The 16,807-nt window shown below is 31.9% G+C and overlaps 1 protein-coding gene across 1 annotated transcript in view; it reads right to left on the bottom strand.

Moving 5' to 3' along the window:
- Nucleotides 1-8,392: 8,392 nt before the first annotated feature.
- LOC102605453 (probable plastidic glucose transporter 1) overlaps nt 8,393-16,807 on the bottom strand; it is an 11,948-nt gene continuing 3,533 nt past the window's right edge. Inside the window, exons 4-12 of the mRNA XM_006357898.2 lie at nt 14,513-14,612; nt 12,650-12,762; nt 10,846-10,939; nt 10,615-10,771; nt 9,768-9,914; nt 9,594-9,667; nt 9,207-9,295; nt 9,010-9,124; nt 8,393-8,884 (exon numbers count right to left, since the gene is read on the bottom strand). Coding sequence (XP_006357960.1) covers nt 8,681-8,884; nt 9,010-9,124; nt 9,207-9,295; nt 9,594-9,667; nt 9,768-9,914; nt 10,615-10,771; nt 10,846-10,939; nt 12,650-12,762; nt 14,513-14,612 — 1,093 coding nt within the window. The 3' untranslated portion in view covers nt 8,393-8,680. The remainder of the gene's footprint in view (nt 8,885-9,009; nt 9,125-9,206; nt 9,296-9,593; nt 9,668-9,767; nt 9,915-10,614; nt 10,772-10,845; nt 10,940-12,649; nt 12,763-14,512; nt 14,613-16,807) is intronic.

Raw genomic sequence — 16,807 nt, 5'->3', positions numbered from 1 at the left:
AACCATAACCAAACCAAATACTATCGGTTTTCAAAAATCTAAAACCAAACCAAACCAAATCCAAATAAAATCGGTTTTATTTTATCGGTTTGGTTTAGTTTTTCGGTTTGGATCGGTTTTTATCCAAACCGTGAACACCCCTAACTGTCATTAAAGGTTATGCACATTTATCTTCTTCTTTTTTATTTTTTTTAAGTGTGCATTTTTGACAATGTAAATGTTTTTTTTTAAAAAAAAAGATCCCTATTACATAGGATATGGGAAAAGTAAATTTTAACCCAGGATTAATGATCGAGCTAAAATTTTCATTAAAAAATATCAAAATTTAAAGAAGTAAGTTTACAAAAAAAAAGTCAGTATTACGGAAAAATGCTACTATACAATGTTTATTTTCCTAACCTCCCCCTCCTCAAAACATGAAAAAAATAGAAGGTGTTTGACCCAAATTCCAAAAAAAACAAAACATCATTTTTTTGGGGAATTTAATTAGAGTTGTATTTAGTGTTCGTTTGGATTGACTTAAAAGTAATTTTTAAATTAAAAATAAAAAGTAAAATTAAAATGACTTTTAAGTCAAAAAATAAAAAGTAGGGAGAGACCTACTTTTGATTTTTGACTTATTTTAAGTCATTTTAAAACTTATTTTAAGTCATTTTGACCTTGTCAAACACTTCCTAACTTATTTTAATTCATTTTTTACTTATTTTAAGTTATTTTTTATATTTGTCAAACACCTCTATAAGTTAAAAGATGACATAAAAGTATGTTTGACCAACTTTTAAGTCAATTCAAACACCCTCTTAATTTTATTTTATTTGTAATTTATGAAAATTGAGTTGAAAAACAAGTTTGAAGCACTTTGTAAAATTTGGAATCAACTCCAAAATGGATTTGTAAACTTTATAATTAAACACTAATTTTACAATAAATAAAAATAAAATAAAATAAAATAAAATAAAATAAAATAAATAATTCTCATGATTAAACGGCTTCTGACTTTTTTAAGATCATCTCCAATCCATCTCTATTTTACTCTCTATTCTCTATATTTGAGAGTAAAATAGAGAATGGGTTCTCCAAGCACTCTCTATTTCACTCTCTAGTACTCTTCAATTATAGAGAGGTGAACAGTAGTTCTCCATTTACTTTTTGATTATTTTAATATTATTTCTATTATATTACTAATTAAATCTTTATCATTTGTAATTATTTTCTAATGTAATATACATCTAAAAATATATTATTAACAAGTTACTATTTCCATCCAAATTAAAAGAAAAAACTATTTTTTTAAAAAAATTGTCATTTTAAATATGTAATTTAAAGTTATTTTAATATTATTTATATTATATAAGATTATTAATTAAGTCTCTAATATTTGTAATTATTTTCTAAGTAATATAACATCTAAAACATATAATTGATAAGTATACTACTTCCATCCCGAATTAACGATTTTTTTAATTTAATTTTTAATTATTTTTTTGTCATTTTAAATATGTAACTTAAATTACAATTATTTTTCATTATGAAGTATGCCCAAAATTTACATGATAATTCAAACAATCTACTTTTATGTTATAGTGATAAATTATTAAACTACACTTTTTAATGAGTATGAAAATATTTGATGCAATAGTCCAAAATGAAAAAAGGGAAGTAAATTAGTACACGAAATAATTGGATACAAGATGAAATTGTTAATTTAAACAATTTTTAGCTACACCTAAAAAATTAAGGACAAAAAATTGCTCATTTTAAACTCCGTAATACATTAATTGAACATTTATGAGAGTAACGTAATAGTCTTGAAAGTTGAGTATTTATGTAAAATTTAAAATAAATTTTAAATTTTATGATGATACAATATTTATGATGTAATTATATTTCACCAATGATTTCACTTTTTTTTGAATTGTTCGTTAATATGTATTATATTTAATATTTATTGCCATTTATGTTATTTAGAAATTTAGATTAATATATAATTTTATATTAAATGAAGAATTTGAAAATAAAATAAAATTTTGTATTACATAAAGATTATAGAGTGATTATTTGCAAAGATAAGAAATGATTTATATTATGAAATAAGAAAATAAAAATGAAATAGAAATAATAATATTATATTGAAGAGAGAGAAAAATTTCTTTTTTAGAGAGTAAAATAGAGAATTGGGTTGAAATTGATTGTCTGAAAAAATAGAAAACTCTATATTTGGAGAGTAAATAGAGGATAGAATTGGAGATGCATTGCTAATCTTTTAAATGAACATAGACTTATGTCTTGCACGTAGCCTATCGATCAGTATTTTGAAGGCTCAAAAGTCAAAACCCATTATATATAATCTTTCTACACATTTAAGGAATCAAACTAAATCAACTCTAATTAGAGGATTAGACTCAAAAAATTTCATCAAGTACACATTTAAGTGGAAAATTAATAATTTTGCAGATTGGTATTGGAAGGACAATAACTTTTTTTGTGGGGAAACATAAGATATAGAAGAATACAAAAATGGTGGGGAAATTGTAATGATAATATATACTGGTAATTATAAATAAAGGTATCTTATATGCTTTTTGTTGGTCATCATCTTTGAGAAAATGGAAAATCATTAATCAATCTTTTTGGTTTTGGTGCATAGAATTAGATAACAAGTTGTTTAATCAACTTGTGTAATCAAGTATTATATCACTAACTTTCAGTTACTGAAAAATTATATTTGTAGAAAATAACTTCATTAATCTTTGGGTATACTGTACTAAGTTATTATAAAGATAAATATTAGTTGTACACATATCTCGAATATCAAATGAAAAAATAAAAATATATAAATATTTTCTTCTAATCATTAACACCTAAAACTCACGAAATCGATCACCACTAGATGTCTCATCTCCAACTTTAATTCTCTTATTTTAATTTATCTGATAATTTTTAAATCTGTTAAAAAAGAATGATTTTTTTCATTTATCGGCAATTTTTTAATTAATTCTTACTTTCACCTGTCATGTTTAAGGCAACACAATTAAAGTATATTTTGATGTATTTTATACTCCCTCCGTCCATCTTTACTTGTCCACTGTATTATTTTGGAATGTCAATAATTTATTATTTTGTGTCTATTTTACTCTTGCTATTAAATACTACTATTCATTTTTTAATGTTTAGATGACTTATATTTTTAATAAGAATAATTTAGTAAAATTACTCCTATCATTTAGTATTTCTTAATCCATGTATCAAATTAATAATGGATAACTATTATTAGACAGAGGAAGTATATCTTTAGTTTAAGATCACAAAATTCTAAAATCTTCTGTACTTTGTCAAACGTATCAAATCAAAATCAGACAAATAAATTAAAACAAAGTGACAGTGTATAACACTTCAAGTATGGAAAAGATTACACATTCAAATTGGGATGTACATTATGTTGAAGGAAGAAAGGTGCATACCCCACAAGAATCAAAATTGAGATATCATTCAGCTGAAAAATCAAACTGTTTTTGTACAAAAATTTAACTAAATCATCATAACCTTAAATCTGACATTGCTCTACAAATTTAAGACATGACACTTTTTTACTTTTGGTCCACAAAATTTGATTCTCTTCACAAAGTTGCAAATCATTTCCCCTCTAATTATATACTCAGTATTATCATTCTACACAAACATTTTCCTTAACAACTTTTTTATATATACTACTATAGACTTGCATACATTTCATTTTGGTCAATTACCAAAAATAGCCATTAGAAAGTTGTGCTGCTTTATTTATGAATGCTCAATGAACAATTCAAGGGAAATCGCCTCAATCCTTTGAAAGCGCACAAGATAAAACCCTCACTCTTATGTAATAGCTCGTAACATGCACTAAACAAATTTGATGTGACGAGCTCGACTTAAAGACAAACCTTTTACTTTCGCTGGCAAAGGGTTATGAACAATCATTTATTTTTTGTTTTTAGGAAGATCCATAGATTTTAAACTTAAAACTTGAAGATCTAAGTTTTTGAAGTTATAATTGTGGAATTTGAATTTAATTTGTGTTTGCATATGTATTTTACTTTTTTTAAAAAAATTGATATTTGAAGTCCCATGAAGTTTTGTTAAAGACAAATTCTCAAAATGTAATTCAGAATCTACGATTAAATAGATATTTAACGATAAATTCTTAAATTTTGATGTCAAATCTATTGTTAAATGCTAGATTTTGAGAGGTAGGTAAAGGGTAATAAAAGATGAAGAGACCATTGATGTTAATTGATCATGTAATTTACTGCAAATTTCAGTTTGTAGTTGTTGGAGATTTAATGAGATGAGATCTATACAAAGTACTATACTGCTCTGTTTGATCCTTGTCATCATTGTATATTTGTACTACTACTCTTCTATGTCCTATCCTGTCATTAACTACTACAATATTTTTCCCTTCAATGAATGCCTATATTATAAAATATTTTTTCACAAAAAATTATTATTATATTTGTTTTCAATTTATATAATATTATATTATCTTTTAATATGTCAACAAAAAAACATTCTTTCTTAATTAATGTCTAACTTATTTTGAAGGGACAAATTTTAATGGTATTTTTACTTTCTTTCTTAAGTTGTGTCTAGTAAAATACTGTTATAATTCAATACCTCTTAAAATTGTGATGACACTCAACTATCTCAAATCAGGCTTAACCAAGGCATTTGATAAGCAGTTCAATTAAGCTATAGTTAAACATTAAAGACTAGCAATAGTAAAAGTTTTTGTAAATAAGCTTATAACTTTTGACTTATAAGCCAATTATCATATAAAAATTATTGACAATAAATAAGAAATATTGAAATTAATAAGCAACTAATATAGTGAAGCACAAAGAATAAACAAGTACATTTCAATTATGTTGTGACCAAATATATATAAATGGAGAGCAAATTTATACTATTTCTTATAGTTGAGGGGTAAGTATGACATTTGATCCCTTTCACACTAATGAGAAGTGATCTACCCAAAGAAAGTTTGAAATAGAATTTGAAATTTATGAATTTTTAATAATCTCAATTTTTTTTGTTTATGTGTCCAAAGGGAATCGAACTTCTATATAGAAGGGCAGCTAAGCTTAGGTGGGTTTCTTCACTATCATTGGACCAAGTGACTGTTTTGTTATTAGGTTTTCAACATATATTTCTTATATATTTCATAGATTTCTTAATATAAATATAAAATTTATATAAAAATTACTGAGTTCCCGTAAACCCGCATCCAATACCCTATATCCCTCACCCTGCTCAAAGAAGGGTTTTTTCTGAACAAGAAGAGAGTTATTTTGGTGACAAAAAAATAAGAAAAAATGTTGTTTTATTTGCTTTTTGTAGAGAAAAGCCAACTTTAATAACAGATTCTGTAATACTTGAGAATTACAATACAAAAATAGCATATGGTTGTTAATTATTAATACCAAAAAGTCATGAAAAATGGCTATTAGCTTTCGGCTCCTCTTTTAGGGATTGGAGTTGACCTATTAAATTATTAATTTTGTTTTATAAGAGATACTTTCTGTCCCATTTCATATGTCAATTTTATCATTTAAGGAGCAAAACTGATTTTATGTTTGACTGTTATTGTTCAATATAATACTTTAATCAATTATAAAAAAAATTGTGATTTAATATGTTCATGTGTTACTAATAACTATATAAGTTTTATTTTAAAAAATAATAAGAAATTAATGTTAAATTCATAGAGATGTTTACCTTCATAGTTCGAAACATACCATCTATTTTGTTAAATGTACTCTCTTAAAAAACAGTAATTTCAATTATTAAATCAAAAGTAAGGTTACATGATAAAAATAAAAAAAGGCTTAAAATGTGTCATTAGTAAGAAAAAGAACGCGAGGGTTGTTTTATTTGCAATAAAAGAAAATTAATAATGTGATTATTTAGTAAACATGTCTTTATTGGAAGATGTTAAGTTTATTAGACTAAAATATAGATATACGGGAAATAAAATAAAATAAAATATACATGTGTATTAGTTAGAAATTTTGAAATAAATGTTTACTTTCAATTTTGGCCTTAACTTATTTAAATGATACTGGGAGATATATGGATTAGTTAATCCCATATATATATAGAGGATGGTATCAAAATTATAACATGATGTGATATAACTAATGTTGGAATCACTAATTCCAAAATAAAAAATTCTACTTAATATGTAATAAAATAATCATACATTTATTCCAATTTTTTCATAATCCTTTATCCTTATAATAATCAAACGACACCTAATTGGTAATAGGAAATGGAGGATTATATGAACCACAAGATTAGCAAATGATTAAAATACTAACCCCAAGATTAAGGAATTTGGAATAACTTGTTTAACATTATTACCTTCCATACACCATCAACCAAGACATCGCTTTTCAAGATACCCCACCCCCACCCCAAGTAAATAAACCCCAACAAAATCGAGTTAATTCTATTGTTGAGTTAATTATATATCTTTTATTGTTGAGTTCATTCTACCTTTATTGATTAAATGTAACGACAAGGATACAAATCAAATATATTTGAAAGGAAAAGATATATTCATTTTTAAAAAAAATTATTTTATGTAAATGTGATGTAATGACCTTTAATGCCATAAATATTCATAATCCATTTCTCTAAATCAACTATCCTATTTGCAATTCCTTATCTTCATCCTTTCTTCTTTTTAGAATATTTTTTGGGCAATCCTCAAACTTTCAAACACGAGTGCACATGTTTAAAAGTAATTGTGGAACCTAGGGGAGCGACCAACTACAATGATTTGTATACCCTATTGGATCGAAATCACTTTCAAGACAATGACTTATCATGGCACAGTGTTTATAATAAGTTATTTACTCTTTCGGACAAACTCTTGTCCTGTTTTAATATTGTATAAGTAGTAATTTTTCCAAATCCCAACAGTATTGTACCTCTCAAACACAAACTAGTTTGTAACTTGTCCAATATAAATATTGATAATTTTCCAAATAGTGTTGTACCTCTCAAACACAAAAGAGTAGGCTTTCACTAGAAAAAAATAAAGAAAAGTAATCTGTAATTGTTACTAATTGGTTCAATATGACTTAATTGACTATCCATTTGCTAAAAAAAAAGAAAGGAACAATTGTATGTACGAAATTCGTATGGAGGAATTATTCTGCTAGAGAAACTATGACGTTTTACATCAATTAGACGTAATAAAATTAGAAGAAAAAAAACTTTTTGAGATAAAAGAATGGATAGTGTGAAAAGGAAGACAGAAAAAAGAAAAACAAATGCCTTCAAAAGGATTCCAACTTTTAAAGATTCTGGGAAAAGATAAGCAGATAAGTTATATATTTTGTGTTATGAACTTTGAAGCACAAGTTATATGTTTTGTACTATGAAGATCTTATCGAGAACCTACTTGTAAAAATCGAAATTGAAAAATTCGATTTCTATTGGTTTGGTTTGATTTATTGATTTAAAAACCTAATATAATTAATTTGATTTGATAATTAAAAAACGCAAACCAACCTAATCTATGTACGCCCACTTATTTGTGAGAATGGTATAAAGTCCCTTTTGATTTGTCACATTTAAACTTCTATTGATATTGTTTCTCAAACTCAACTTAAATTATGTTGAAACGTGAACTCAGTTATTATATAGAGATAATAATGTTTTATTACACATATTTTTTTATGACAAAAGAGGAATGCAATACGAGGACTCCCCGGGTGAAATGCATTGGATGAGATAGTTCAATGAAGTATCAAATTTCTGTCAAGAAGTACAAAGTATAGTCATAAGAAATAAGAAAGTACAAAATTCTGTAATTCATTCAACCAAATAAGAGTAACAAGGTGAAGACACAAAAAGAAAGGTTAACAAGGACAATAAATCAAGAAAGCACACTCTGAAATCAAATCAACTGATCTTACTGAGGCAGATATTATGACCCCACTACCTAAAAGAAATCTCACTGCAAAATCCTTTTTAAAAACTTTTATTTTAGTGGTCTTAATAAATACTCTCTACGTCACAATTTATGTGAGTTAGTTTTGACTTGACATTAAATTTAAGAATCTATAATGTATTTTGGCAATTCAAACAATTGCTCTGAAGAATAGTTGAGTATTCTGCCTTATGAATGAAAATTTCCAGTAGTGCATTACTCCAATTCACTACACTTGAACTGAACCTCTCTTCTAGTAAGGTAAGATTTACATACAGCCTGCCTTCCAAATCCGCGATGCTCGTTTTTCTAATCATAAAGCGTGGCTAAGTGATCCAGCTCACATTTGGCATAGTGCCCATATGGTTTGGCCAATGCAGGCCAAGGAATATTAAGTGGCGACGTAGGCAGGGGTTTCCGGGGAGATATAATCTCTTTCTTTGAAGCTGAAAATGGTGCCAACAATTTACAGGGAACCTAAACATAATGTACAATGCCCTTGGAAGAAGAAAAATGACCTTTTTGAGTTTGCAGAACAAACATAATACAAGAGTGATATCAAACTATCATTTACAATGTTGCTTTAACTACTAGTATAAAATCGCGCATAGAATAGTGTTATGCACACTGTTGTTCGACTTTTTGTTCCACAAGCCCCTGCAGTTTCTCCAATTTTTCTTCAGCTTGACCCATAAGATGAGATTATTCTGAATTACGTTTACCCTGAAATTTGGGATTTAGTGACATTTCAATCTCTTCAAGGGATCGACCTTTAGTCTCAACTATAAAGAAGTAAGCAAAGGCTGCTGCCAACAATGAAACAGCACCGAAGCTTCCATAAACTGGAGAAACACCAAATTTCTGAACAAGTTCTAGAAAAAACAGACCCACCAAGAAGTTGAAGACCTGTCCATTCACCATCAAGTCAAGAAAAAATAGAAACACAGTTCGTTCACGTGACCTAAGTACTTAATAGATTGAAGCTAATTGGTCTGAAGCACTGAAATGACACGCATGATCTTGATACATACCCAATGAACGGAGAAACTAAAGGCCATTATCTTCCCCCGTGTCCTGCTGCTGCTGAGCTCTGGTATTATAAGACCAGTTACTGGCCCAGCTCCAACAGCAAAGGTGAATATATACCTATACCATAGTGAAATGTTAAAGAGAGAACACAGGGAAATTCAAATAGTATTCTCTGAGCATTTTTTGTATTGATGCATACAAGATTGTTCCCAGTATTGATAAGTTGTTACTTATTTCACCGTCCATTGGAAAGCTGATAGCATAGACAATCAGAAACATTGATAAAGCCTGCAAAAGACGGATCGAATGGAAGTGAGTTGAGTATTTTGAAAAATGAACTCAAAGCGTTTGATTTTTATTTTTCCCTTCCTCTGTTATTGGGCCAGAAGGTGTGGGGAAGAAATCGGGAATCAGAAACATGCTATTATTGTGCCAGAAGGGGGTGAAGGGAAGATTTTGGGATCCAGAAACATGCCATTATTGTGACAGAAGGGGGTGAAGGGAAGAAATCAGGACCAGAAATATGCCCCTTCAGAGAGCAATTTATGTTGATCTTTTACTATAGGAGAGACATTTCTTTACTCACCATTCCAGCGTAGCTTCCAATTAGAAGTCTCTGCCTCCCCTGCTTATCCATCAAGTATAAAGCACATAGTGCACCTGCAAGAAGCACATAGCGACAACTAAACATTATCTTGGAACGACGTGAAATTTAGCAGGTCTTGTAAAGCGCGTCTCAAGTGATGAATCCATTACATACCTGCAAAGTTGGTTAGTCCCACATATAAGCTTGCTAAAGCGCTGCTTGAGATTCCAACATCTTTGAAAGTCAAGGATGAAAAGTAGAGAACTCCATTTATACCAGCAAGCTGTTGAAGTACAAACAAGGAACCTCCAATGGTAGCAACTGCAGGAAAAGAACAAAGTTGAAGCCTAATTTGGAGGATTGACACTTTTATGTGCATGCTCGTACAGCATGCATAACATCAGCAGATTATTGCACATTTTACACCAAGATGTGTGAGTATCCAGCACGCCAGGAAAAAACTTAAGACAACAGTGGAAGATATTAACCATGGGATCCAGCCAAACAAGTTATAGTGTAACCAAAAATCTGTAAAGGGTAGTCTTGAAAAACAATCAGAGAACATTACAACTTTCAATGAGTTGGGCAGATGATAATCCAATTAAATGCCAGACGTCATTTTTAAAAATGTTCAGAAGTGTTCAACTCTACGAAGTGGAGGCAGCTATTAAATGTTGCCAGCTAACTCAAATTAAGAGCAATCCCGCGGAGCTCCAGATATACACTATAGGAGAAGACTCATAATATTATCCCAGAAATGTGCAGTTTTAAATTTCAAGCATATTTTCATGATATTCCCCTCAAACCCCCAGAATACGACGTGTAAGAAGTTAAGTGACAACCATCAAATTCAAATCCATCTACTTGAATCAAACAAAGAAAGAAACAGGTTTGCAATGTATGGATATTTTAGGCACCTGAACGGATCAAAATTAGCACATGAAAGCTTAATATATGAAATCTAAAAAACCACCTTAAACCTAATAAAGGATCATGTATTAACAAACCACCTTCATACAACCTCTAGAGTGTGGTTCCTCTAGGAGCTCCAGCCAACTGCTGTTCAAGTCACCCCCATCATTCTTTAGGACAGACTCAAATTCTTTGATAGCTTTATCTACTTCTGATGAACCCCATAAGTTATTGATGACTTTTTTTGCCTCATCGAGTCTCCCAGCCTACATATATCTCTGATAGAAAAATTAGCAGCAGTACATATTTAATACAAACATGCCATGAATTAAATTGATACCTTGCATAGCCAGCGAGGGCTCTCAACGGAAAATTGCATACCAAGAGCTAGGATAAATCCTGGAACACTAGCAATATAGAGCATTGTCCTCCACCTGCCAATGTTTGGATCAAAGCACCCACCATTTGAAGCATGAATTTCTTTTCTTTGGGGAGAATGGTAACAAGTGCATTAATACAAACGAGAAACAGCACTAAGGCTGTGCAAGCCATATTTACAAGAGAACAACTTCCCAACTATGTCCATCTAAGTTCATAATGAACCTAGCATGTCTACTAAAGATTCTGCCTCCTCTACATGGAATGTGAAGCATGAATTTCTGTGCTTGTTGCATTATATCTTGCCTACTTCTGGTAATAAACCATTAAAAGGAGAAGAAACTAAGGGGTTGATTGGTCCACAGTCTGATTATGCTTGGATTATAATGTAAGCATTGCATATAATGAACAAATTTTCATGTGGTGAATAACAATGTATGAATTTTCATGGTACAAGTAATAATACATGGATTGTTGTAGGGATTGCCTAGTTTAAGAGAACTGTCTTTAGATACTCTAATCGACATAGTGCTAAATTGATGATATGTGTATGTTTACACCCTTTTAAAATAATAGGTCGAACCTCAATTAGAAGTAGTGGTCTTTGGAGAAGAATTTGAAAAATTGGAGGAAGATATTGAAGAAGAAAGCTAATTTGAATATGACTTGACTCTCTATTCTTTTTTTTTTGAACATGACTTGATTCTATGTATAAACTTTTTTGAACATGTCTCTCTGTTGATGTCATAAACATAAAAGAATACAGATTTTATTTTGTTTAAGTTGGCTTATTTTACTCTCATTTACTTTAAAAAGTTGTATTTTGCATCTTGATTACTGAAGAGGCAAAGATGTGGAGTAAGATAAAAGATGAGTTTTCTTATGCTTTATGTCAAATTCTTTCAATTATCTTTGTTGTACTTTAATATGTTTTTAATATTTAGTTTGCTACTTGTTGTATAAATTTTAGGAGAATGGATGAAGTATTGTCCATCTCGGAGAATCCAGTCTAGCACTCTAATTGCCTGAATGGAAGATTAAATCACATGCCCTCTACAAACTACATGCAAGTTCTTCCACAGAATATCTCATTATCTAGGCATATTTTTTGTAGCTATACTCTTAGAATTTTTTTGAATTACTTTTTACCGAATCCCCGCACCCACGAATCCTAAAATTTCGATCATGCCGAATCCAACCTCAAGATCTGTGCCCATATCCGACACCCGAGTCCGAGCAACATAGGTTTTACAAGAAACAAAATGCTAAAGTTTTATAGCAAGATTAGTTTTTCTAATCCTCAAACTAAATGACCCCTAAAAGCATTAGAAAATAAAATGAAAGAGGGAGCAGTATCAACTAAATCATTTCTAGACAACAGCAAAGGTTCTGCTCATCCACATAACATAAGCTAGGATGATTAGAAGTTGAAATGTAAAAGTAATATGTAGACTTCAAAAACAGAAAGGCATTAAATGCATTGAAAAAGAATTAGACAGATTAGTTAACATATATCTATTTCAATGCAACAACAAGATCTGTCCCCCAAGGGGTTAAATTATTTTCAAGGAGTCTTAAATTCAACGAAGATGGATCTAGTTTCCAGTAAAGATACAGAGTACCATCACACTTGCAATTTAGGAGCTCTTGCAACAATGCAACATAGTCAATTCAAATATATTCCAACAGAGTTCTGTACACTGCCTGTATCATGGCATTTATTATGGAAGGTAGTGGGTGAGAAAAAGATAATTACGAGTACTCACCAGTGGGGATCATTTTCCGAAGAAATTGCCAGATAAAGTGATGCAATAATACCAATGCATGTACCAATTTGGCATAACGTCCCCAGGGATCCCCTATAATTAGTTGGAGCAATCTACAACACAAACATTTATGATTATCTGAGAAATAAAATGTCTCTCTGACTCACTACAGATATCTAAGAGAGCAATAGATATGTATTGTCAAGCAAAAGAGTCCCATAAGTCCTTCCCAAATCAAATGGTCACTCTCAAAAAGCTTTTCCCTCCACAGTAAAGGATAGCTCATGACCAAGAAGAAGGGAGAAAATCATCACTCCCCAAAAAAATTCAGGGAAAGTGCGCACAAACCAAAACTATCATCTTTCTGCAGCAGCGATTTTCCAAGATCTTTTAGCGTCTCTAGTGGAAGATGTCTAAAAGTACAATTTTCACCTTAAGAAATTTTCGTTTTTTTCTTCTTTTCCCAAAAAAAGGCTAAGTTATGACACATATATAAGCAAATCTCATCCTAGATTAACACATGCACACGTTTTCCAATCTGGAAAGGCAAAAGTAGCCCAAACCACATATTAAGTAGTTTATTCTGATTTTCCCCCCTATGGACAAGCTGAGGGAAGCGAGACTGAGATGGTTTGGGCATGTGAAGAGGCGGTGCGCAGACGCTCCAGTGAGGAGATGCGAGGGTCTGGTGGTAGAGGGTACGCAGAGGGGTAGAGGTAGGCCTAGGAAGTATTGGGAAGAGGTGATTAGACAGGACTTGGCTCAGCTTCACATCACCGAGGACATGACTCTAGATAGGAAGAAGTGGAGGTCGCGTATTAAGGTTGAAGGTTAGTAGGGGTAGCGGGTTGTCTTTCCTTGCGAGGGTATGGGTTGGTAGTGTTTGTAGTAGTCCTAGCCTGGCACTTGTAGTTCTTGTCTGTGATCCTATAGTCATATGTTGTTTACTGCGCTTCGCCTCTCACAGTATTTTCTTGATGTTATTGTCTCCGTTGTTGATTGTGCACTGTTTCTTATTGGGTGTTATGTTATATATAATGTCTCCTCTTCTCCTGCTTGGTTTGGATGTACTTGAGCCGAGGGTCCTCCGGAAACAGCCTCTCTACCTCCACGAGGTAGTGGTAAGGTCTGCGTACACTTTACCCTCCCCAGACCCCACTTTGTGGGATTTCACTGGGTATGTTGTTGTTGTTGTATTGGAGAACTGTGATTTAGTTTCTACTGTTTTTTGTGAAGCTTTTGTTACTTATTTGGAAAAAGAAATCGAACTTAAGAATGTTGTTTAGTCCTAGGGAATTTTAAATGGGATAATACATTCTTCTACCATTCCCGTCTTCCACAAAACCACAATTTTTTAACTTATTTCTTCTGTTACATTCTGGACTGTTCGTAAAATTCTTGAACCATGTCAATGAAAGATAAACATTGTCTACTGATAACTTTGTTCCAAGTTAGAGGTCTTACGGCCACCAAAACAAGCAGTGCAGATATTTAGGCCATAGATAAGCTCCTTTGGTAATAGTACCTTATTACACATTGATTTTCATGTTAAAAGACGAATCATGAATGCCTCACATGCTTTAGGTGTCATCAGCTCAGCACTGTGTTGCACTCATGCTCAGGGTATTTTTACCCTCGGGAAAATGACAAACCAAAGTCAAGTTGATAAATAGAAATAGGTGAATATGAAGCATTATTCTTTGCTCTGATTTTCCCCTGGTTGCAACAATCAGACTTACCTCCCCATGCACCCCAGAAATGAACAGAAAAGCCAGATGTTAGCATCGACGCCAAAGCAGAACTTTTATTAAATTCCAGAATGAGGTCCTAGATAAAGAAATTATAAGTTATTAGAGGCATTACCTCAGAAATATAAATTGGAACTAGTACTGTATTAACACCAATTCCAAGGCCAACAAGGAATCTTCCCAACAGCATTTCTTCAATGGACTGAGCTTGTGCACTGTCAATTGAAGAACACCAGACATGATAAATGGCAATTATTGAACCACAAGCAAATTATTATTCTCCTCTTTCCAGTTGTTAGGCATAGACAAGAAGGTTTAACAATTGAATGAGGGTATAACCCTATTTGCAACTGTTGAAACATGTTAGCTTCTTAAGTAATGAAAAATCTTACTACCTAACCGTTCCATTTCACATGAGATAATTATTATTTGGAGAGGCATAACTTTAAAATGTTTTGCTGTAAATACTCATTGTCAAATTGTACCGTAGTCATGGATGACCTAACCAACACAATACAAGATGAGGTCCATGGTGTATGCTATTTGCTTATAGGATTGCGCTAATTGATGAAACTAGCAAGGGTGTCCACCAAAAGCTTGAATTATGGAGAAGCACTCTAGATTGTAAGGGGCGTTTAGTTTGCAAAACAAGTTATCCCGGGGACTATAATATGAAAATTAAATAATAACGGGATTATTTAGTGGATATTTTTTTTAAGAGATGTTTGGTTCATTGGCTTAAAAATGGGATATACAGGGTTTATATAGAACATGTTTTGGGAGATAAATTTGGAAAAACTTCTATTTTAAATTTTCAGTTTTTCACCATAGTCTTCTTAAGCACTTTGGAAGAAGAACTTTGAAGAAGGAAACTTGTGACATTTGGTTGTCTTATCCCAGGAGTAGCTATCCTGGGATTGTTATCCCACATTGAATGTGGCATAAATTAATACCAAAATTGTGGTATAACTAATCCTGGAACTACTTCTATCAGAAACAACCCAGAAATTAATGATTCCACATTTTATCCTGAGATTATTATCCCTTATCTCAAGAACCAAACAACCCCAAAGGATTTTAGGAGAAGTAGAAGTAAGACAAAGTATATATACTGCAAATTTGGTCGGCATGAAAAGAGTGAAGTTGAGGTGACATTAGATGAGGTTATGTTGCCAAAATGCAAATAATTCAGATGTCTTGGCTCGTTGTTCCAGAAGAATGGACTGATCACTCTTACAAAGATTGAGTGGACAATGCCTGAGCATACAACTGATCTACTAAGCTGCTGGATCAGAAGAGGGGAGGGGGGGCAAGAGCCAGAAGAAGTGGTGGAAGATGATACCTTCATATATCTGGTGGGCATATGGAGAGAAAGAAATGGGAGATGCTTTGAAAATAAATCAAAGTCCGACAAGGCCCCCTATTTTTTTGGTGTAAAGAGAACTGTATAGAGGAAGTAGATGACTTTGTCGATTTCTTAGGAGCTTTGTAAATCAAGATTCTATCTTCTGTTTCTGTAACAATTTTTGGAGGTGGTCAGTGATGAGTCCGAGATTTGGACTCATTTAGGGCTTTATTTGTATAGGTTTAGTGTCCTCAAATGCTTGTTTTGTGCCAATAACTGATGTAAAACCCTTGATTTCCAAGTACATGGTTGAGGAACAATGCAATGACACTAATTTGCAAAAGGGAACGAAGTAAGCTGAAAGAGTGAAGAAAAGGAAGCATGGTGATCGCTAAGTCTACTTGGCGAGTTGCCGAAGGGCTTCTTGACCGCCTAAAGTTCCAGAGTGCCAAGCTCTGAAGGAGAAAATCAAGTCAGCGAGAGAAAGGAGCAGTTGGCGGATCGCCGAGTGGTTCCGCGACGCAGTGTTGGATCGCCCAAATGTTACAAACCGGATGCTGAAGGTCAAGACAAAAAGGCGAGGAAATTGGCTAAAGGGCGCATCACCGAGTGAATTGGCGGGCCCGACTTACTGGCCGAATGGCTCTTCGCAGCACATTTTTGGCGACTATAAATACATTTTTAAACATTTAGTTTAGCATCCATCTTATCATATTCTCATTACATTGAATTTTCAATAGAGAATTGTAAGAATTTTGAGTATTGAGACAAGTTTTCCTTAGCTTTGAAGAATTAAGGTTTTTCACTTTTGAGAAATTGGAAGTGGGTCTTTGAGATTCTTCAATTTGGACCTTTGTAAAGATGAAATCAATCTTACCCAGTTGATGGAAACTCAATTTGGAAAAATCGTTTTATGATGTCTAGCTAAAACCCCAATTTTTGGGGTGTGATTATGGGCTGATTTAGTTTATGGGTATTGCTAATTGCTAGTTTAAATGCTGTTTAGAAATGATTTCAATCATTAATTGTGGTTTAATTTAAGAATTGTAGTTGCAAATGCAGTTC

This window comes from Solanum tuberosum, unplaced genomic scaffold (genome assembly GCF_000226075.1).
Source record: "Solanum tuberosum cultivar DM 1-3 516 R44 unplaced genomic scaffold, SolTub_3.0 scf00262, whole genome shotgun sequence".
Lineage (NCBI taxonomy): Eukaryota > Viridiplantae > Streptophyta > Magnoliopsida > Solanales > Solanaceae > Solanum > Solanum tuberosum.
Note: the sequence above shows the minus strand (reverse complement) of the source record. Positions and strands in the feature narration are given on the sequence as shown.